The 24187-nt window shown below is 39.0% G+C and overlaps 1 protein-coding gene across 1 annotated transcript in view; it reads left to right on the forward strand.

The window, feature by feature from the left end:
- Positions 1-7290, forward strand: part of sorl1 (sortilin-related receptor, L(DLR class) A repeats containing) — a 75974-nt gene extending 68684 nt beyond the window's left edge. The window contains 12 exon segments of the mRNA XM_054611209.1: positions 172-276; positions 392-458; positions 1197-1279; positions 1370-1460; positions 2002-2192; positions 2408-2527; positions 3758-3922; positions 4165-4339; positions 5218-5324; positions 5983-6175; positions 6277-6489; positions 7169-7290. Coding sequence (XP_054467184.1) covers positions 172-276; positions 392-458; positions 1197-1279; positions 1370-1460; positions 2002-2192; positions 2408-2527; positions 3758-3922; positions 4165-4339; positions 5218-5324; positions 5983-6175; positions 6277-6489; positions 7169-7236 — 1578 coding nt within the window. The 3' untranslated portion in view covers positions 7237-7290.
- Positions 7291-24187: the final 16897 nt, after the last annotated feature.

A 24187-nucleotide genomic window follows, 5' to 3' on the forward strand; every position in this document is an offset into this window, starting at 1 on the left:
CCGACTGAAATCTCAGACTGTTTGTTTCAGTGATCAACTAGATAATGATGTTGTCACTGGTTTAATAATTACTCCACATTCCGTTTCCTTATAGATTGTAACTTCCTGTCAGACTATTACTGCCTTAACAAACCTTAAACTACCGATATGTGTCCATGTGTGTGGCGTCAGGTGGAGTACAGCGAGCGAGGAGGTCTGGACTGGATGTCACAGAGATGCACCAAAAACAGCAGCGAGGTGAAGGAGCTGCAGCCGGACACTCTGTACAGGTTCAGGGTAAGAAACCGACACTGTGATCACACAGCGGAGAAAAAACAGGTTTAATAGACGTAGTGATATTATTATCTTCTGTGTGTTTTAATGTGGCTGTTGCTATGACGATGTTTCGTAGGTGGCAGCAGTGACCAGTCGAGGTGTGGGCAACTGGTCCGAGGTTAAATCCATCACCCCAAAGAAAGGTACAGTAAGACCTTCTCAACGCTGACACCTGCTGGTCATTACAGGAAGTTCAGGTCGCCTGGTGTTTGTAGCTGATGTGAATGATAATGATGTTGTAGATGTTCGTCCCCGTCATCAGAAGTGGTTTTACTCAATTTGAAAAGCACTTTCCCCGTTTGAACCTCCGACCATGTTTAAATTACACACATCAAAGTGTTGTGATGAAACGGCTAACATAAATTCATTAGTAAATGACATGGTACGGTTATTTAAAGAGCTTTAAAACCATAATAAATAAACATTTAAGCTTAGGTGCTCAGTAGCAGGAAATTGCCTGTTATAGATTATCAAAATAAAAGTAGAGATTGCACAGTACAATTGGTGAATCATCGATTTATGGTAGATAAAACTCTTTAAAATGAAACATCGGCCAGAAATATGACATAAATATATATATATATATGGCATGTTTTACAGGGACTCAACCAAAACTCTATCAAGTGCAACTAAACATTTTTATTAATGGTAGACCACTACACCTAACATTTAACAGGTCTGTCTCTGTGTTTGTAGCCTTGTTTATTCCAACACCTGCACCAGAAAAATGTATGAAACGTGTGTTACAACATAAACAAATACATGCATAAGACTGGTTGATCTCCACTTTTACACTAAACTCCATTATGACCCCCCCTCTCTCTCTCTCTCTCTCTCTCTCTCTCTCTCTCTCTCTCTCTCTCTCTCTCTCTCTGCTGCAGCTCTTCCTCCTCCCTCTGTGATCGCCGACAGCATCACCAACGACTCCATGAGCCTCTCGTTCAGCTTCAACTCCCAGTACGAGGTGAGAGGTTCTCCTCCTGGAAACACCTCCTCAGTTTGTTGTCTTTCCTCCCGTCTGTGTCTTTATGAATTATGTTTCTGTTCCTTTCAGGTGAAACAGTACATCGTCATTCTGTCCTGGCAGTTTGACACCCACGTCAAGGAGAGCAAGAAATACACCGTCACAGAGCGCATCCTCAAAGGTACTGGGTTTAAGGCTTTATCATTTCTCTCTTTTTTAATTATTAAATAGTAATAATAATAATAATAATAATATTATTATTATTATTATTATATATAATGGAATGTAATCATATATTGGTCATATAATATTAATAATAATGTTAATAATGATAATAATATAATGACATGTTATCATAATATGGTCATATAATAATAATAATAATTTGTATATAAATATATATATATAATTATAATTATAATTATATAATGGCATGTAACCATATTAAGGTCATATAATAATAATAATTATTATTATTATTAATTATATTATTATATTACTGCATGTAAACATTTAATGGGCATATAATAATAATAATAGGAATAATAATATAATGACATGTTATCATATAATGGTCTTATTATAATAAAAATGATAATAATAATGATAACGATAATGGTAATGTTAATAATGAGGAGAGACATTTGTAGTTTCTCTTTTGTTTTCTGTGTCATAATCTCTTCACTGAACTCGTCCCCGCTCTCTCACATGTCCGTCTCCAGCGACCAACCTGACGGCGGGGACGGTGTACGAGGTGGCCGTGTGGGCTCACACCAGTATAGGAGACAGTCCCACCGCGCTGTCCCACCCCCAGACCGCCAACACACAGCCCGAGAGGCCCCTCCTCAAAACACGGGCCCTCAACCAGACCGCCGTGGACTGCAGCTGGTCCGCCAGCAAACCCCCCGCTCAGGTACACGGATTAGCTCCAAGGTCGATATTATGTCTTATAACGTGTAATCCCAAAATGGAATCCACATCTGGAAATGACAACTCAATCACAAAATATCCCTCTACTGATCCGCCTCACTGACTTTACTGTGTGTGTGTGTGTGTGTGTGTGTGTGTGTGTGTGTGTGTGTGTGTGTGTGTGTGTGTGTGTGTGTGTGTGTGTGTGCGTGTGTGTAGATGTATGGTGTGTTTTATGCCACCTCCTTCCTGGATCTGTACCGAAGCCCCCGTCAGGTCTCCACCTCGTCCCTCAGTCTGACGGTCACAGTGGACAGTGACGAGCAGTATCTCTTCCTGGTGAGTCTCCTCAACGTCCTGCTGGCTTCTTCTAAGCTCTTTAGGGAAAACTACTTCACTTCACCTCAACACCTCAATGTCCTGATGCATCATTACAGTGTTTCTGCTGATACTGAACAGTCAGGAGAGATGTGAAAGCAGTCTAACATTTCTGTGTTTTCACGCAAAAAATAGGTTCAGTCATGAAGACAGAATTGTTCCAGCAGAAATGTCTTTGTGAAGATGATATGTAGAGTGTCAATTAAAAATAGAAAGTCGGAGCAGAAGTCTAAATTATTCTGGGTGAAATCTGACATTAATGATTGTAAATTCAAGCTTTAGTGTGTTTAACTTTTAATCAAACTAGTGTTGAATAGAAGCCGGGCTTTAGATATTTATATACAGCAGTTCCTATAAATAACACCCTGTAAAAGTGATCATAGCTTGCATTAATGAGCAGTGGATTAAATATTGGGGCTACATTATCAATATTATTTTGGGATTAATCCAGTAAATCTAATATTTGTTTTTGATGTGCCATGTAGATTTGAGAGTGACGTTTACTGGTTTGTGTTTATTACAAGAAGAGTTGCCCTGAACTGGGAAAAAAATGACAGCTGGCGTAAAAGTGGAAGTTCTGAGGATAGAGGATTAGACATTCTTTACTTAAAGGTACAAAGAGTTTTAATATTTGGTTTCAGTAAACACAACGTTCATCACGTTGCTCACCAGCGGCTGAGAGCAAACCTCAGATTCATCTCGTGCTGGAACAGGTTTTGCCTCTCTATGTGCGCTTTTCCCCACACTCTGTCGGCCCCGTGTTCCGTAGCTTCCTCCTGGTCGTTATGTTTTTATAGACGCCCAAAAAACGTCCTAAACAAAGCAAAATGAATGGAAGAGAAAACACATAGGCAGAGGGAAGGGTGTCTGAAGATACAGACACCACCACACACTTTATTATTTATGATTATTTCTATTAGGCTGTTCATTTTTTTTGTATGTATATGTATTCTGGAAACCCCTAAACAATTATCTTAAATAGTAAAATGAAGCATTCACAACAATATAAGATCAGAAATATGGATACAAATGTTTAGTCGATTTTCAAAACCTTTCCGTCATACATTCTTTAAGACTTTTCTTCTCTCATTCAGAACATATTGGGGACACCAAATCCATTTTTTGTAAGCTTGATTCCTGACTTCTAACACCCGTAATGATACAGATCCACCATGACTTGTGATTTTCCAGGTGCGAGCCGTGTCCCCCTTCATGGGTCCTCCCTCCGAATACTCCGTGGTGAAGATGATCCCCAACGAGAGGCTTCCACCCAGGAACCTCCATCGGGTTCGGGTCGACAAGACGCAGGCCACGCTGAAGTGGCAGCCGCCGTACGACGCCCCCAACTCTCCGCTGGTACGTAGAGCTACAAAGTACGATAAGAGTACCACGAGAATCCTAACGATAGCATCTCTAGGGCATCAGGAATGGAAGCAGGAGGTGTAAGAAAGTAGAAAGTTGTTTTAATTACCTTCATGTTACTCAACTGAATTTGTTCCAATTGTGCTTTGATGCCCTTGACTTTAACAAACTCTTACTGGTCTGCTATGACTGATGTTTTTGTGTTTTTGTCTTCCTCTCTGTCTCTGAACCTTTAGACGTATGCGATCCACGTTCGTGACGTGATCCGTAAAGAGGAGTGGGACTACAAGCTGAGCACCAGGAACAACACGGTGGAGTACCAGCTGAAGGGCCTGGAGCCCGGAGGACGATACAGCATCTCAGTCCGCCTCCGCAACATGACCAAGGAGGCCAGCTTCACCCTCAGCACAGGTACGCTGGAGGAAAAACGATGAGTTCATTTATTCACTGTTTGGTATCAACCTTTTACATTCTCTCACTGTGCATATAAAGCAAGCTTATTAAAAGAAAAACATTTTTGGACAAGAACACTTTTGATGGTTTTTTTTATGGTTCTACTTTTATTTGTGTTTATGACTTAAGAACTCGAGAAAAAAAAGGTTCCTTCATTTTTTTTTCATGTGTAAAACGTGGGGACATTTTTTTGCCAGTAGGGTCTTCTTTTAAGTTAATTTTTATCTTCTGTTGAAACAAACACTTTTTACTATTTTTTTCTTTGACTGGATCGTTTTTAAATGTTTGTTGTTGTAATTATCATTTTGGCCACAAGAGGCTGAATTGCACTAAAACCCAATGTCCTATTTACATAACCTGCCAACCACTAAATATATGTACCTTATGTCAAGAGTACATGGAGAAATGAAACTCACCTGATAGAATACGGGGTTAAAGCTGCACGTCAGCCTCTTGTGGCCAAAATGAGTATTACAAACATACACTTTTCCACCTGTTTGAAGAGATGAAGTGTCACCTGTTCTTTAGGCATAAACTCAGGGAAAAAAATGTTTAGATCAGATTTAGAAATTGGATTTCCAGACCTTTATTTTTTCTTAATGGCCTCTCAGGGCTTCCGTACATATGTAATTATGGTTAAATTGAAAACCTGTATGTGCAAACTGATTATGTAAAAACACATTCCAAGGTATTTAATGTATTTTTAACAGTTTAACTACTGTCTCATGTCTTTTCCGTTCTTGGAGATGTAAGCTCCTACCCTACTGAAGCATGACCTATAAGCTCTACTTCACATTCTCTCTCTCTCTCTCTCTCTCTCTCTCTCTCTCTCTCAGTTCCTCTTCAGGCTCCAGAGGCTCTGAAGATTTTGACGGAGCGAGATCACGTGTTCCTGTTCTGGAAGAGTCTGGCTGTCAGAGAGAAAGGCTTCAACGAGAGCAGGGTGAGAATCCACCGGCCGATGTTTGGTTTGTTTATTAACACACAGTAAAGGTTTCCTTTTTACTACAACCCTCTTTGCATCGAGGGTTAGACTACTGTCTCTACCACTGTACTGTTTAAGGTGTAGTACTGATGTTTAATTGTATTCTTCTATCTTCTAACCCAGTGAATAAAGTCTGATAACAGTCCAGAAGAAGTTCTGTGCTCTCAACGTCCTCCATTAACGTGTGTTTACTGTTTACATGCTTATAAAGTGCACATGTATGACCACTGAAACGTAAAGTTACTACCTTTTTTCCCACATTATAACTTTTCATGGAGGGTTTTTATCTACAACTGTCCTTTTCATAATGTAATACTGATATTTTTATTGTACCCTTATATCTTCTTAATCAGTGAATGTAGTTAATTAGAAATATGTTTTTTGAAGTGCAAATGTATGACCAACGTTTAGGGTTTTTCACAGTGGAGCATGAAGGTTTTCTGGTGTTCTACAATCCTCTTTTTCACAATCTCACTTTGCATAGAAGGTTTTATCTACAACTGTCCTTTTAAAGGTGTAATACTGATATTTAATTGTATACTTCTATCTTCTAACTCAGTGAATATAGTTCCATAAAAAGACATTCTGTGTTTCTTTGTGTGTTTTCTGTCTACAGGGTTATGAAGTGCACGTGTACGACAGCTTGACCAACCAGACGTCCTTCCTTGGAAACACCACGGAGACGTATTTCCGGATCAGCAGCCTTCTGTTGGGACACAACTACACGTTCTCTGTTCAGGCCCGCTGTCTGCTCAGCAACCAGCTGTGTGGAGAGCCGGCTCTGCTGCTCTACGACCAGCTGACAGCAGGTACTGGAGCACATGGAGGTATTTATGTGAGATAGAGAACAGGCAGTAAGATGAGCTCTTCCATTCATGCCGTGGATGTTTTTTCCTCTCCTCGTGTCCAGGGGCCAGTGACGCGTCCCGCGGTGAGGGCCACTCCGGGGACGTGGCGGCCGTGGTGGTCCCGGTCCTCTTCCTGCTGCTGTTGGGGGTTTGTGGCGGTCTGGTGGCGCTCTACCTCCGACACCGCCGGCTGCAGAACAACTTCACCGCCTTCGCCAACTCCCACTACAACTCACGCCTGGGCTCGGCCATCTTCTCCTCCGGGGACGAACTGGGTGAGACATTTGAGATATTATTTTTTTTTTGAAGCTGAGTACGTCTTTTGGACTCTTCAGAGATTATTTGGGTTCAGAACCTGGCTGTTGTACTTTGACTTAACTGGACTCTTCAAGAGGAAAATGTATTTATGGTGTCTGCAGTGGTGGAATGTAATTAAGTACATTTACTTAAGTGCTTCAATGAGTTAGCTGTTAGCTGTTCACAAGCCAGTTATATGATTAATATAGAACAAAAAGATCAGAGCAGCTTTAGTAATAATAAGACATTGTATTTGTATGGCGCTTTAAAAGCTACTCAAAGGCACTTTACATGGTAAAGAAAGACACAATAAAATAAATCACAATGTAAACAAGGCAGAGAGATGACATTATAACAAAACATAAACAAAACAACAACAAGAAAAACATAACTCACAGAATACTGAAGGAATGTGTGGATGAGGCAATGTTTTTAAGGTGAAAAAATGCGTTTTCTGTGATGAGGTTGACGTGGAGGGTTTGATCATAACTGACACCAACGTTACAGAAGCAGGAACATTGGTGGTTATAAGGATTTCAGATCTTTCGCTGTTGAATTTCAGAAAGTTGGCTTGCATCCAGGTCTCTATAACTGTTCTTCACCTCCGACAGCAGAGAGTTTTCCTTGAACACTCTCCTCTCCTCCTTTCCTCTCAAGGTGACGATGATGAAGATGATCCCATGATCAGCGGCTTCTCAGACGACGTTCCCATGGTCATCGCGTAGCGAGACGTTCCACCTCCATCACCTGTTTCTCTCTTCCTTCCTCTCTCCTCTCCCTCCCCCCCCCTTCCTCCCCCCTTCACTCCCTATCAGCGCCTCGGTACGAAGGAGTGAGGTGGAAGCCCACGATTAGCAGGAAACGTGAAGAAAAAATGGGAAAAGTGTAAAGAGAGAAAGAGATATTTTTCAAAAATACAATGCACTTTTTTGTGGATGCGCAATAACTTATTTTTTATAATATTAAAAATATATATATATATATGGGGTCAAAAAAAAAAAAAAAGGACTGCAAGGAAGAGGTGGACACTGAAACTGTGAAGGAGAGAGAGACCCTGTTTGTAACGAAAACTCCACATCAGAGGAGGTCCACTGCTTAAAGCCAAAATAAGCATCCAGAGACTGGAATATAGAATGCAAAACAAACACACACATAGGGAAACAATATACAGATATATAGAGAAACGCTGTATACAATATGTACAAATAGACAGAACGGTGATGGTTACATATGCGTAACTCCGGTGCCCAGTGAGAGGCGGTTAGAAGAGAGAGCTGTGGATCTTGTTTCATGTTTTACACAACCTGAGTCGTCTGTTTCAGCTCAGTCATTGGCCGAGCAGTGGCACCATGTCGTGACCTCATAGAAACACCTTTATTTTCCACCACCAGCACACTGTTGTATGTCCGTGCATAGAGCCAACAAAAGAACCACCACACCAGAATATTAAAGAATCCCTCACGGCGCTGTTCATCAGATTTGTAAATATTGGCTTTTTATTATGCTGCACCATGTCATTCTGTAAAAATGTTTTTTTTTTTTTTTTTAATTCAGGACTACAAAACATTATTGTCCCCAGCGTTTCTGCCATAGCTGTAGTCGTAGAGGAAGTGGGTTCTCAGGGAACTGTGTCGGAGCGGACACCAGCGCAGCAGCACCATCACCCCCATGGCTTAGGCAGCACCATCACCCCCATGGCTTAGGCAGCACCGTCAGCCCCATGGCTTAGGCAGCCCCATGCACCCCATGGCTCAGCCCCATGGCTTAGGCAGCACCATCACCCCCATGGCTTAGGCAGCACCGTCAGCCCCATGGCTTAGGCAGCACCGTCAGCCCCATGGCTTAGGCAGCACCGTCAGCCCCATGGCTTAGGCAGCACCGTCACCATCTACTGATGAGGAGGTTCTGGATCAGCTGTGGGTGGAACGATTATTATCAGTAGATGTGAGGAAGAGACTAGAAAAATAAGATTTAATGGGTTAATTCAAATAAAGTCACAAAAGAAACCATGTTTTTAACAGCAGTAGTGGTGTCTGGTGATGCAGAGATGTTTGGATATATCTCTGAGATCAAAATCAGAAACATGTTTTTCCAGAAACTAGTCCCTCTGTCAAAACTTACCGGGCTAGATGTTGTTGTTGTTGGAAAGCTAACCAGTTTTATGCTAGCAATCTAGCTAATGTGCTAGTACAAGCCGGCTACAAGGGAATTGTTAAATGCAATAAAAAATACAGTAGTGCCAATTTTTTTAATTATATATATTTTTTTATTTTTAAGTATGCCAATAAAATTATAATTAAAAAACCCTCCGTTCTTTTAAGGTTCTCTCCGTCAGGTTGTTTTTGCAGTTGGTCTGTAAAAAACAATTATTTTCATTATCTAATCAGCTGTTGATACTGTTTTGCGATTAACCATTTTGCCACCATAACCTGTGGAAAAAACGACATTGCTTGTTTTGTCTGACAACAATCCAAAACTAAGATCTTCTGTTAAAACGCAGATGAATATAGATTTAAAATGCAGTTAGTACTGTGAATATTTTGGCGATTTTGTTAAATAAATGACTTGATTATTGCTAAATCAAACTAAAAAGAAAAATGTATCCCTTAGCTCGTTCATCTAATCGATTAATTGTTTGGTTAATTAGCCGTTACAATGATAGATCGACTTGGCTTTATGTTTCTGGAAAAATATGTTTCTGTAGAATATTTTAAAGGTTATAATTTCATGTTGTGAGCAACTCAAATTGAATTGAACTCGCCTGCATTCTATTTGTCTTGATGCTCAAAACCAGATCTGATTCCTGGTCAGGCCGACATTGAGTGCATGGCTCGACACTGCTGTGACTACCAAGTGAAACATGTCGTTTCTTTTGTCATTTAGACCTTTTAAGTACCAGTAGGAGGGACCAGATGTATATACAGAATCGAACTGTTGCACGTAAATGTATAAACACAAAAAGCATTTTTGGGACTCATCATCATCATCATCATCATCGTCTTTGTTCTGCTCCCCCCCCCTAACCTGACTGTACTGTAGTCCATTAACTGATATTTTGTGTTTGGCCTCTCGGCTTGAGCCATTTGAACTGATGGTGTTCTGCTTTCTATTGACCTTGCGCTTGTTTTGTTTGTAAAAGATGTCTTCATGAATGTATTTTATATCTGTACTTTCTAAGGTACTGTCCCAGCTCATTATGCTAGTGTCACCGCCTGTGAAGTAAATACACACACTCTGGTTTCTCCCTCGTTAACAGTGAACTCGTAACCCGTCTAATGTGGACGACAGACGTTTCGTTGTCTCTCTGCAGACTGGCTTCGGCAGATGAATATTAGTTGTTACAACCCAAAGCCCAAATCAAAAACCCAGAGCAGCAAACCATTTTTTGTCAGTAAGAGACCAGATATTCCCTGCATCATATGTCTTTCATCTTCTCATTCTAACCGCAGATCATTAAATGGTGTACTGACATTCAAGGTTTCCTCAAGACTTAAGTTCGATTTCACGCAGCTCCTCACCCTGTTCATGTTGTACTTTGTTCGGTTTTCTTGGCCTTAAAATCAGACTTTTATGGCATTAATGCTGTTTTTTTGCTCTGTGGAGTTTCTGTTTTCTGATTTTCTGTTTTGCCACATAATGCCTTATTAGAACACATTGGGTTTCTATGTAATGTACTGTTTGTATGATAGAACACAAGTGCACACGCATGCATACACACAGACACACACACAAGGCGGAGGAGGCTGAAGAGGAGGTTACTGTTAGGGCATTTGGTTAATTTTTGTCAGATCACTGCAACGTTCTGCGTCGGCTGCTGTAAGCTAGCCACTTAGTCTCTTTTTAGTCAGGTTTTACACGTGTACAAAGTATAATTATTGGTTATTATGTGACCGTTTGCTCCCCACTTGTCTTAATGTTGACTCAAATAGTTTGCTTCCAAATGTTGTTGGGCACAGAGTTTGATCATGTTGGACTTGGCCATGTTTGAAGATATTAATGTCTTGCTTGCTTATCTCGGAGGTTGCAAGAACAATGAGATGTTTGGAGAAACAGTGTGAGGTGTTTTAAAAACCACTTATACTGAAATAAACTTGCTGAAAATCAAACTCTGCCGTCCCTTTCTTTAATTCTGTAAATGGAGGTTTGTAATGTCAGCAAAAGATTAAATGAAAGGAACAGTTCCTGAACTCTGGGAAACCATACGGAGCGCCCTGTGAATGACCCTGGAGCCTGAAACGTGTCTCCAGAAGTTTTATGATTAAATACAGTTTAAATTGATGTCATTAAAAAGTCATAAAAAAAGTCATAGTATAGCATGTTGAAAAATGTAAAAAAATATTTTAAAAGTCAGTATAGCATGTTCATAAAGATCATAGTATGTCAAAAAAAAAAAAAAAGTAATAAAAAAAAGTCAAAAAAAAGATTAGTATAGCATGTTGAAAAAAAAGAAAAAAGTCATAAAAAATGTCATAGTATAGTATGTTTTTGAAAAAAAAAAAATAAAAAAGTAATATTAAAGTATCTCGAAAAAAGTCATAAAAAAGTCAGATTAGTATGTCGAAAAATGTAATAAAAAAGTCATAGTATAGTATTTTGAAAAAAGTAAAAAAATATTTTAAAAGTCAGTATAGCATGTTCATAAAGATCATAGTATAGTATGTCGAAAAAAAGTTTAAAAAAAAAGTCATAGTATAGTATGTCAAAAATGAAAAAAGTTATAAAAAAAGTAAAGAAAAGTCATAGTATGTTGAAAAAAAGTAATAAAAAAGTCAAAAAAGATTTAGTATGGCGAAAGAAAAAAAAGTCATAAAAAAAAAAAGTCATAGTATAGTATTTTGAAAAAAAAGTCATAAAAAAGTCATAGTATAGCATGTCGAAAAATGTAAAAAAATATTTTAAAAGTCAGTATAGCATGTTCATAAAGATCAGAGTATAGTATGTCAAACAAAGTCATAAAAAGGTCATCGTCTGGTGTTACGACCCCTCCCCTCCACTAGGGGTCTGTGTCCTGTTTGCTGGCTCTACTTTGTCTTTCAGGTTGTTGTCAGCTGATGAGACACACCTGAGCCTGGTGGAGCTCCAGCTCTGAAGACTCAGCTGCTGATCAGGGATCTCGGCTGTTCGTTGGCTGCTGTTTAGTTTAGTTTGTTTCAGACATTTTCACAGTTCCACACATGCTGACATTACTGACTCTCCACGTTTGTTTAGTTTGGGTTTTGTATTCTTCAAATAAATGTGCTTTTTTTATTACTTTTAACTTGTCTTGTTTCCCATGTATGTTAAAGCCTTTGAGCCAAGTTGTATCAATAGGATGTTGAAAAAAGTCACGAAAAAGTCATAGTATAGTATGTCAAAAAAAAGGAATTGTATACTATGTCAAAAAAAGTCAAAAGAAAAGTCATAGTATAGTATGTTGAAAAAGTCGGTAAAAAAGTCATAGTTTACCTTGTTAAAAAAAAGTAATAGAAAGGCATAAAAAAAGTCAGTATAGCATGTTGAAAAAAGTCAGAGTAGTCATAGTCATAAAACAGTCACGGTATAGCATATTGTATATTATAAAAGTCATGAAAAAAGGCATATTATACGCTGCCTTTAAAAAGTAAAGAAGAAAATATCTTAGAAAGAAATTATATTAAAATTATATTAAATATTGAAAAATCCTTAAAATGTAATGCCAGCAAAAAAATAATTGTACAGTCTGAAATAAAAATGTCATAGTATATTGTACTATGAAAATGTCATAATAATATTAGTGACACATCTTGGTTTGTTCCATTGTCAGCTCTTACTGTGGGAACATGACTAACAGCAGGCGGAGAGGATTATTGAACACTGACTCAGTGATGGCTTGCTTTGTTTCTGGCTCTCAAAACTAAGTTTCCAGTCCGGTCTCTGTTTGAGAACAAAGAGTTTTCTGTTTTAGTTCTCGTCATTGAAAAGTCTCACACAGTAATACATGTCTTTACTAAATATTCACATCTGACCGGCCTATCACTGGGGATAGAATCACTTCTTAGAGTTCAGGTGGGTTGAGAGTGCACTGTGTTCAACTACTTGACCTAGAAAACACACAACAAAGAACCGGTTTCTTGTAAAATAATGTGACATTATACATATTACAACTGTTTTCCAGTGGAGAAAAATGTACCGAGATACTTCACAAAAGAAAAGGTAAAACGATTTAAAAACACTTCATTACAAGTAAAAGTTCTACATTCAATTTTTTATTTATAAAAAGTAGCATCAACCTATACTTAAAGTATTCAAAGTAAAATAAGCACAAACTAAAACATACTCTATAAGAAGTAAAAGTTCTACATTCAGTATTGTTCTTTAGTAAAAGTAGCAATAAAATATACTTAAGTATCAAAAGTAAAAGTAGAACAAATAAAAAAATGCTCCATTACAAGATAAAGTTCTACATTCAATATTTTTCTTAAGTAAAAGGAGCATTAATTTACTTAATATACTTCAAGTATATTAAGTAAAATAGGCACAAATTAAAAAATACTCTATAAGAAGTAAAAGTTCTACGTTAAATATTTTTCTTGAGTAAAAGAAGTATCGAAATATACTTGAAGCATCAAAAGTAAAGGTAGCACAATTTAAGAAAATACTTCATTACAAGTAAAAGTTCTACATTCAATATTTTTCTTTAGTAAAGTAGCATCAAAATATACTTAAAGTATCAAAAGTAAAATAAGCACAAATTAAAAAATACACTATAAGAAGTAAAAGTTCTACATTAAATATGTTTCTTAAATAAAAGTAGCAATAAATATACTTGAAGTATTAAAAGTAAAAGTATCAAAATTTAAGAAAATACTTCATTACAAGTAAAAGTTCTACATTCAATATTTTTCTTTAGCAAAGTAACTAAAATATACTTAAAGTATCAAAAGTAAAAGTAGACAGAACCGTCCCTTTGAATTCTAAATATTGTACCATTAGAATATCATTAATTATACATTAACACGTATGTATGAATTAAATAATGTAACAGGTCAAGCTTGGATTAATTGTCATGCTTAATGTTGTGTTGTTAATTTTCACCAATAACAATGCATCATATTTCATATGCATATACTGAATATGTTTCTTGTGAACATGCAGAGAAAAAGGAAGTAGTGAAATAAAAGCAGAAAATAGAATCAAATGGAAATGGATTAGAATCTGCAGAGTGACACTTTAATAAAGAAATGTGTTAAGTATGTGGGCGTACAATTAAAAGTCATGATTGTTTGGTTTGATTAGAACAATCAAGCTTCAGACTTTAATTGTTAAATATGATTTTTAGCAGGTGTCCTGCAGGATGTTGTGCGTCTCGTACAGTTGGGGGCAGCACCTCATCAGTCCACTAACGTACCGCACAGAGCACGTTGGTGTTTGGAGGTTATCTCGACTTTGAGGGCAGTTTGATCGACATGGAAGTCATCGGTTAACCTTGACTTACTGCTGGATAGTGAAGCTGAAACCAGGCTGTGTTCGGCCTCTCGGGGGCCCCTCAGGTGGGCCCCTCAGGTGGGCCTCAGGTTGCAAAAGGAACAAGGATCCACTGAAGCTCAGAGTGGCCCCTGCTGGTCCAGAGACGGCCACCAGGGGGCAGAAGTGGCTCTGCAGCGGTCACATCAGGTGATGTTTCATTAGAGATGCAGCTCAGTCAGTCGGCTGGATCTGTGTCAGTTTACTGCACAAGAATTTAAAGAGCAAGATTTTAGACTTTCTATAAATGACCCAGACTTACAGAAATATGTTAAATGGGCTTTACTGTAGTATATAAATATACATATGTCATATACATATGAGTCATGAGAAATGTCTTGGTATACCCTGTATTAAAGAAGCCAAAACTTTATAAAAGTCATAGTACAATATGCCCAAAACTGTCCTAAAAATGCCATATATATATATATATATATATATTATATTATTTATATATGAACTTCTACAGATATTAATAAATAAATCAATTAAAATAATAAACCTCTGCTCTCGCACCACCATCAGGTCAAAATTTGAATTCGTCCAATAACTAGATTTGTGACAAAAGTTTCACTTCTGCACTTGGTTAGTTTTACCTCCTAACCCTCCTAAAATTAAAACTTAAACTATTTACAATTCTGAACAACCACTTGTCTGTGATGCCAAACCCAATATTCATAAAAATATCATGTTATTATGGTAATAAATAGCAATAATAACATACAGATACAAATTATAATTTTGACCTGATGATGGCGCTCAATTAAAACGTCAGAGGATCACCAAAGTTGTTACGATACAATATCTGGGAACGACTTCTTTCCAATCCAACTAGTTGATGTTGATGGTGGCACTGGATGAAATATCAGGGGATCAAGAGAGTTATGAAGATGCATCCTCTGGGGACCATGCATGTACACAGATTCAATGCAATCGATGCAGAATCTATATTTTATGCTGGACTTCAGGGGTGAACTGTGGTCAGTCTTGAGGAAACCCAGAATCATCTGAGGGATCTGTGTTTTATTAGATCTGAAGACAAACCTCAGTGTGTGTTTATAACAGTGAGCAGACGTTTTATGACCAGCTGAAGCTTGTTTTATGTTTCTCGTAGTGATGCTGGAACAATGTGTGCGAAGACTCTTGGTTTAAAATGATAAGTCATAAATAGTTCCCTGATAATAGGCTCTACTAACATGTTTGTATGTTATACAAAGACGCCCAATTCATTTTTTAAATGCTTTTTGAAACAGGAGGTTCTTAACCCCTTCTTATATTCAAAATCTTTCTCTACGGGGTTTGTATAAAGACAATGAAGTAGTCCATGAATATGATATTTAACTTTGCAGTATTCTCTGAAATGAATTAACAGTAAAGAACGATGCATTGATTATAAACGGCGTTTGTGTGTGATCGTATCTATCGTAGTATTAACAAAACTTTATATTGCTGTCCTTTGGGAGGTCACACTCTCTCTCTCACACACACACACACACACACACACACACACACACACACACACACACACACACACACACACACACACACACACACACACACACACACACACACACACAAGAGAAGAGAGTAATAAACCTGAAGATAGACTCAGTGGTGTTCTGTGCTGCTGGTAGCTTTCTAATGCAGCCACTAGATAAAGGTCAGACACACATAAACACACACACACACACACACACACACACACACACACACACACACACACACACACACACACACACACACACACACACACACACACAAACACACACACACAAACACACACACACAAACACACCATAACAACAACAAACCACTCGTCTCACTCCCCACAGGTCAAGAGGTCGGTTAAGAGTTTCTGATTGGCCCCGGGGTCAAAGGTCAACAGACTGGAGGCAGACAGCGAGAGGTCAAGAACAGGTGGAGGTCTGTGTGAGAGAGAGAGAAACAAGAACAGCAGAGATGAGTCACAGCATGAGGAGAACAAAGCAGAGTGTTATCAGCCCGATAAAACCCAACGGTCCTTTAGAGAGAGCTGCTTTAGCATCGTGCTAAGCTAAAGGACGATCATCATCACAGTAAAGGAGGATTACACCGGTTTGAACAGCAGATCAGTCAGGACATGTGCTTTTCTACTGTCAGCTGATATGTAGATCCTATGGAGTGTAACATAAAACAGGGATGGAATAGTTTGATGCTTTAAAGTGGCCCTATTATGCTTTTCCACTTTTTCCCTCTTCTTTAGTGTGTTATATATATGTTTGTACATGTAAAAGATCCGTAGAGTGTAAAACCTGAAGTCCACGCCTAAAAGGAGTTACCCTCCCCCTCAGAAGCTCCTGAGCTCCTGAAACGGCTCTACTGAATTCTCTCCTTCACTTCTGTAACTTTATGAGGTCATAATGTAACTTTATGAGGTAAAAATGTAACTTTATGAGGTCAAAATGTAACTTTATGAGGTCATAATGTTACGGAAGTGACGTTAAACTCCTTCCGGCTAGTTTGGCCCTCAAACAACAAAAGAGAGAGACGGAGCTGATAAGTTTTTTGAAATGTGAAACGTTGACCAATCACAACAGAGCAGGCTAGCTGACCAATCAGAGCAGACTTTGCTTTCTGGAGGGAGGAGCTACAACGGAGAGAGGGTGAGAAGAGGTGCTGCAGGACAGAATAATCAGAAAAACAAGGAGGATTATGAGCATTAACGCTTGTAAACATGTCGGAACTGGAACTGGAGATAAAAATATGCACCTGGAAAATAGCATAATAGGGCCTGTTTAAATGTTGCTGCCTCCTCAAATGTTGTGTCCACACTTCATGCTACATCTCATTGAGTTCCTGCTGTGGAAACGAGCAGATCGGTATATTAAAAATTGATAAAGCATCATAAACCTTTACCTGCTTTACACTTCTGTTCTCTGATGGACAACACCAGTCATGCTGTACGTGCTGCAGAGCATACCTGTCGTACTACAGGTCAGTGAGAGTCATGGCAACACAAACATATTATGACTCAGATATCAACTGTGAAAAAAACCCACACCATCTTCACTTTAAGACTATAGAGTGCAATTATCGCTGCAGCAGGTCATGTATGCGTAGCCGGATGATAATTAAGTGTACCAGGGGGAGAAAAAGGTGAATGGCCGTGAATGAGCTCATTTTATGGCGATATCATCTGAGTCAGCAGTTTTCACATAAAATACCATGTTTTTAATTTAAAAGTTGTAAAGAGAAATAGGTGAGCTGGTGGCATAGATGTATTTTAAGAAATTGGATACTGGACTGGAAGATTGATTACTGTTAAAAGTTGCTCACATAGCTTATGTTAACCTTCTACAAATATGCATTATTGTCTTTTTTCCTGGTCCTTTTAATATAAAGAAGACTTCACACTGTATATAAGAAGTGGACCTAGTCATCGTTACACCACCCATTGGTTTGTGGACTGATGTTATGAAGCCTTGAGTTCGGAGATTTGGTCGTCGCCATGTTGACTTTTTGCAACCAGTGAACAGGAAGTGACCATATTTGGACTGAGGAGGAGTGACGTAGAGACGCCGTATACGTCTCTGGTGTCGACCTGTCAATCAGTGTGTAGCCCCGCCCTAAAGCATCCCCTGCTTTATGGTCTGTTTGACTCTAAATGGAGCATCATTTACTAAATGAACATCATGCTGTATTGAAGAAGACTTGAAACTAGAGATTGAGACCATAAACTCATGTTTACAATGTTTACTGAGGGAATAAATCAAGAGAGAAGTAGAGTCATTTTCTCATAGACTTCTATACAACCAGAGGAGTCGCCCCCTGATGGACAGGAGAGAGAATGCAGTTTTAAGACATGAAGCATTGACTTCACTCTGCAGAACCGGAGTTTGATGCCTGATAAGGACCCAAAATTGGACAATATTATTTGTATTTCTTCTACTGTAAAGTGAATAAGTAGTTTTCCTCCACAGCCAGTATTTATTATATATTTAGTGTGTTTGTTTACGCACACTGACCCTCTTTCCTCCTCCAGCTGACATCCACCAACAGTTTCATGGTCGACCTTTCTATCAGGTTCTCTTCAGTCCACTTCAGCCGCAGTCAGAGGCTCCATGATCATTGTGTCTGGATGGATATCACTGCCCGGCTGTGGGGGGGGGCTTTTAATGGATGAACATCCTGGTCTTTCTGACCAGTAGAAGAGATTTGGAGTTACATCTCTCCTAGCAACAAGAGATGATTACCGACGTTGTCACCAGCTAACTGACACCAGAAAGAGAAATCCTTTCAACACTATCCTTTTGTCAATGTAGTGATGTTTATACTTGTTGTTTTTTTTCTCATCACCAACATTTGTTTGAATGAAAGCTTCAATATGTCAACGTAAACAGAGAAGTTGCTATTTTCTAATCCAATTCTTCTTTTGTCTTCTAAAAATCATATTCATCTCTCCTTTTATTCAGTCACAGAAGTTGATCAGTAAATAGATACACCTTTTCAAATCCAAGAACACTGCAGAGTCTAGTGGAGAGGAAGATTCTATTATGCAGTTAATAGATCTCCCATGAAATGATTTCCTATCAAATCAACAAAATCATGAATGAGTACGTATTTCAACCAAAACAATGATCTTTTCCTGAACCCAACGTAGTAGTTTTGTTGACTCAACCATACATTCAATTAATTTAATCAATATTTGAAATGATTGTCAGCCCTTATAAAGACATTTATAGATTCAAATCTAGAGGAATCTAGTGGCCAAAAGAGGAACATTTGAGTATAAGTATTAGCTCCATAAATAAATCAAAGTCTGCCAATTGATTTTCACCACAGACAATTCAATGTATGAAAACATATATAAATAATTAAAGAGATGGTATGAATCCTGTTGTCTGCTGCCTTTGTTGCCACTACTCATAAATCAAGTTTTTATCTGAAAAAACACTGACAAACTTGTAGAAACATTGTGCAACATGAAGCCAAAAGTGAGTCTGTTAATAACACGGAGAAAAGAAAGACGTAAATACATGTCAGTGCAACTTTTCCCTTTGACCCCCACTGAGGTGTAGCACTACTGCAGGCTTTAGAGTCGTGTGTCTGCGTTTCTGAAGGGACTCCCTGCAGCTCCAACCAATAACACCCCCCGTGGTGCTGTCAGAGGGATGGAAGGATGGAGCCATCCAGGGCGGAGGAGCTGGAAGACTACTGTAGCTGAAGATATAGACGTACAACGAAGACTCTCCAGCTGCTTGTGTGGAGGAAAGAATATCTTTGATGTGTGTGTGTGTGTGTGTGTGTGTGTGTGTGTGTGTGTGTGTGTGTGTGTGTGTGTGTGTGTGTGTGTGTGTGTGTGTGTGTGTGTGTGTGTGTGTGTGCATGTATGATGTCCTCCTTTAATCTCTGTCCACATTGCTAGGCCTTCCGAGAGAGTCTGGCTGTCAACATTGATGATTGGTGTCTGACTTAGATTTGTGTGTGTGTGTGTGTGTGTGTGTGTGTGTGTGTGTGTGTGTGTGTGTGTGTGTGTGTGTGTGTGTGTGTGTGTGTGTGTGTGTGTGTGTGTGTGTGGATGTGTAGATATTCTCATTTCCATCTGCAGTGTGAGAATACAACCCCTCCTCAGCCATCCTTTTCTCCCCCCTCTGTTCTCAGAACAAGGCCCACGGACATAAAGGGAGACATTTGTTCTCGAACCCCTGCGCCATGCTTCTCCGCTACCATTGTTCTGCGGAGCCTACTGTTAATATCCGTTGCAAATCTGCTTACTTTCAGATTCCATCAATACGGGCGGGGCGGACAAAGAGCGGACTATATGGCCCTGGTTTGGAAAAAGGATGCGAACAGAGGTCGTCAGTGTGTTCCTTGACTCGGGGAGGGAGGCGCACAATGGCGGCAGTGTGAGGGCAGCGTGGTGATTGATCAGTCTGATGTGGGGCTGCGTGGGATGGATGTGGCAGACGGAATTAAACAAACAAAAGGTTGAGAGGAAGTGGCATGATTTAGATGATGGGATTTAGAAAAAATGAAAAAAAAAGGATGAATATGAGCTGAGTGGACACGTCCGTTTCTGTAATCCATAAATTATTTCACGCTGTGGAGCGATTAGGAAAAAAGAAAATGAGCAACAAATTACAATCTGAAGCTGAATATGGGAGTTTTTGTTTTAGAATTAAAGAGAAAAAATATATTCACATTTGATCCAGTTGAATTTGACTAAGTTGAGGCAGGTGAAGCTTTTTGTTAAACTTGTAAAGCAACAAATATGTTTGATCAAAATGTGATTACAAATATGAGAGTTGTTTAGAAAATTGATGGTTGTTTAAAAGGTTGATATATATCATTTTTTGATATTGGTAAGACAATCTATGTCCTCAACAAACCAACAGAAGGAAGTAGGAAGGATATGGACTGTAGTCCATGGGGAACTGGACAATTAAGGAGAAAATAGGAGAATAAAAGAACTAAAAAGGTATTTCTAGAAGGGCTAAGTATCGATACATTAAAATATTGACTGTAATAACTCAGTACCAGGTATTACTTGGTACCATCGAATGCCACGTTGTTCACATCCCAAAAAACGCCTTCTTTCATTTTAAAAACATGGCCTGCCTACTCCCCTCACTCTCCTCCTCAATCATTGAAACACTCATCCAAACCTTCATCACCTCCTCTCTGACCTCCTGCACCGACACACTTCCCTCCCGCAACTTCAGATCCTCACCCCCCCTACCAGATCCAAGAACCAGACCTTGGCTGGTCAGGGCGTTCTCCATTGCCGCACCCCCCCTCTAGAACTCCCTCCACCAGCACCTTAAACACTCTGTCATTCCCCACTTTTAAAACTGCACCTATTTAAATCTGCTTTCAACCTGTGATGCTAGTTTTGTATGCTTGTTGTTTTGTTTATTAATGTTATGTCATCTCTCTGCCATCTTTATATTGTTATTGCTTCTATTTCTCTGTTTTTTTACCATGTAAAGTACCTTTTAGGGCACTAAAAAAATAAAATGTATTATTATTATTATTATTATTATTATTATTATTATGAGTATTAAAACTTCAGGAGAAACAACACCTGCAATTTAACCTTTTTGTGCCCACAACTAGAAAAGACTGACTACTTTTATGGTTTTGAAATCAGTGTAATTAGGATTCATTACAATAATAAACTGAAAAAACACAACCTAGACAAATAGTGAGATACGGAGCAAACTTCACAGTTTTGTTTGAATTTCAATTATTCATTTTTTTTCAAACTTTTTGCAATGGAATGATTGCATGCTGCTCTCTGGGTCAAATAACTTCCTACCATCTATATGAATGAACTCAAAAAACAACACAATATGGTTGTGACTCCTTTAACAACAGGTCAGCTGTGTGACACCTCACAGAGGACTTTACTGAAACACGTCCAATGTAACATGTCAACATGTCAACATGTCAACATGTGTGTCCAGTGAGGGATCTTCAGCTGAGGAGCATCCCATGTGAGATGATTCTCTGATACGTCTGATATGTAGCTAAACTTTCATCTTCTCTTAAAGCCTGAGATCACAGCTCGTCTGCAGCTCAGTCGCTCTCCTCTCAGCGTTAGTCAGCTCTCTGTTTTTGATCTGACTGTTTGGAGAAGACTTTAAAAAGCGACCTGTGATGGTCTCTGAAGCTGCTCGTGTTCTACTGACAGATGTGTCTTAGTTGATAATGCTTTCATGCTTTCCCTTAATGGAGATACATGTCTCCTCTCCAATCTATATTGAGCCACGTTATTAAATGAAGCTTAACTGCACAAGAGGATGCTGCTAAGCTAAGCTAAGCTACACAACAGGAACAACTAGTTTAACTACATCAAAGCTATTTTTTTTTTTACTTTGAAGTCATTGCCATTAATCTGAAATATATAATAATGTAACATAGAATTAAGTGTGCATTTATAGTAACATATAGATTACATTTTATATTGTATTATTATAACATCCATGGACAACAATGCACTTTGCATTAATATAAATATCCACCACTCCATAATGTACAGTGTATTTCCTCACCCTCTACTATCTTTAAATCAAGTAAACAAAACTCAAGTGTCTGTATTTCCTGCAGCTGAGGAGTTGTAGGCATCAGTCCAGAGGTTGGTAAGTGATTTCATTGCCATTCGGAAGTGCTAGCAATAACATTCTTATAACATTTACTCAAATATAAAAAGTTAGCTTTCATTCTGTTTGTTTAACTGATGAGAGAAAAAGAAAAGAAAAGCCTGTTAACTCTACCTGAATGCATTTATTTGCTCTCATTTATGACGTATTTAACATCCTGTTCAAGATAATATAAGGTGATGATGAAAAGGCAGGAAATACGGTAAGGATAGTTCATTCCTGCACAAATTCTCTCTCAGCGTGATTTATAGATAAGGCCTGTTGATCATTGCAATGGTTTGTCATTTTTAAAAAGTGGGGTACCCCCAAGAAACACTGCTCCTCATCTGAAGGTATGATGATGTCTTACATTTGTCAATTTCTGCCCGTTGCATGCAAACGGTCTTTTCAAAATAAACATCCGTCTTCACAGGAAACAACTTAGTTAGTTTCAGACATCAAAACTACTCTAAGTTTAGGAAAAGATTGTCGTTTGAGTTAAGATATCTACAGAAGTTAGGTATGCAAGTTACGCGACAAATAAATCAACATTATGAAGCCTTGAGTTCAGCGATTTCATCGTCGCCATCTTGGCTATTTTGCAACCAATGATTGGAAGTTACCATATTTGGATTGTGGAGGAGGGATGTAGTAGAGAGCTCTGGTAATGGCAGCGACCTGTCAATCAGTGTGTAGCCCCGCCCTAAAGCATCCCCTGCTTTATGGTCTGTTTGACTCTAAATGGAGCATCATTTACTAAATGAACATCATGCTGTATTGAAGAAGACTTGAAACTAGAGATTGAGACCATAAACTCATGTTTACAATGTTTACTGAGGGAATAAATCAAGAGAGAAGTAGAGTCATTTTCTCATAGACTTCTATACAACCAGAGGAGTCGCCCCCTGATGGACAGGAGAGAGAATGCAGCTTTAACACATGAAGCTTTGGCTTCACTCTGCAGAACCAGAGATTGCCTCCTGCAGATGGCTAATGTTTTTTTGATGAGAACAACCTGCTGTAGTTCCAAAGCGCAAATCTTAAAAATGTTGGCATTGGATTTTCTAGGATTGAAAAAGACGTCCATACTCTTCAACAGATATCACATATTATATAACAACAGACGGCAATTTACCGAACCTTATTAGTAATATCCAATATTGTGTGTTATTTGATGTTCATTCTTCTTGAGAGCCGTCTGAAGGCCTTACATCTGACCGATTATTCTCCGTAGAAACCTACATTCTTTTGTTCCTGTTGAACTTGTGCATGCTTTGTAGCGTAGTGTGACCCGGCCCCGCTGCTGCTCCAGAACAATGGACCGGTCCGTGTGAGCCCTCATTGTGTCTGCCGTCTGTGTGTAATGAGGGGAGTTCTCCCCAGTGATGAACCCTCATCCATTTAATTTTAGACACTCTCTCTCTCTGTGTGTCCGCTGACGATCTCCTGTGGTTAATGAAAACAGAACAGATTGTTTGGCCCTAATGTCTCCCCCCCTTTTCCACCTACATGTCAATTCCTAGCTGGGTTTTCCCTTCCTTCACCCCCTTCTCCATCACCCTCTCTCCTCCCTTATCTCACTGCACTTTTCTGCTCCTCTGTTTGCACATTCAGAAGCTATTTCCCCCCCGACAGCCCGGTCTGTGGAGGCTGCCTAGTCCCTCTGAATGCAGCCTGGGAGACATGAAGCCCTGCCAGCTTCCGATGTCATTACTGGAACACAACACGGTCAGACAGGCAGACGCGAACAAACACACACACTGAAACACATGCACATTTTTTTGCTCATGCACACACACACACACACACACACACACACACACACACACACACACACACACACACACACACACACACACACACACACACACACACACACACACACACACACACACACACACACGAAAGCATGCACATAAGCCAACACAAGGATTGGCATAGGGATGCAGTGAAAGAGGAGCCAACCAGAACACAGTTTACCCACTTTTTAGATTGGCAGGAAACAGTATTTAGATTTTATTTAGTTTGCACCAACAAGGATTAAATTAATAAAAGATTAGTTCTTATCAGAGTT

Source organism: Anoplopoma fimbria, chromosome 1, assembly GCF_027596085.1.
Source record: "Anoplopoma fimbria isolate UVic2021 breed Golden Eagle Sablefish chromosome 1, Afim_UVic_2022, whole genome shotgun sequence".
Taxonomy (NCBI): Eukaryota; Metazoa; Chordata; class Actinopteri; order Perciformes; family Anoplopomatidae; genus Anoplopoma; species Anoplopoma fimbria.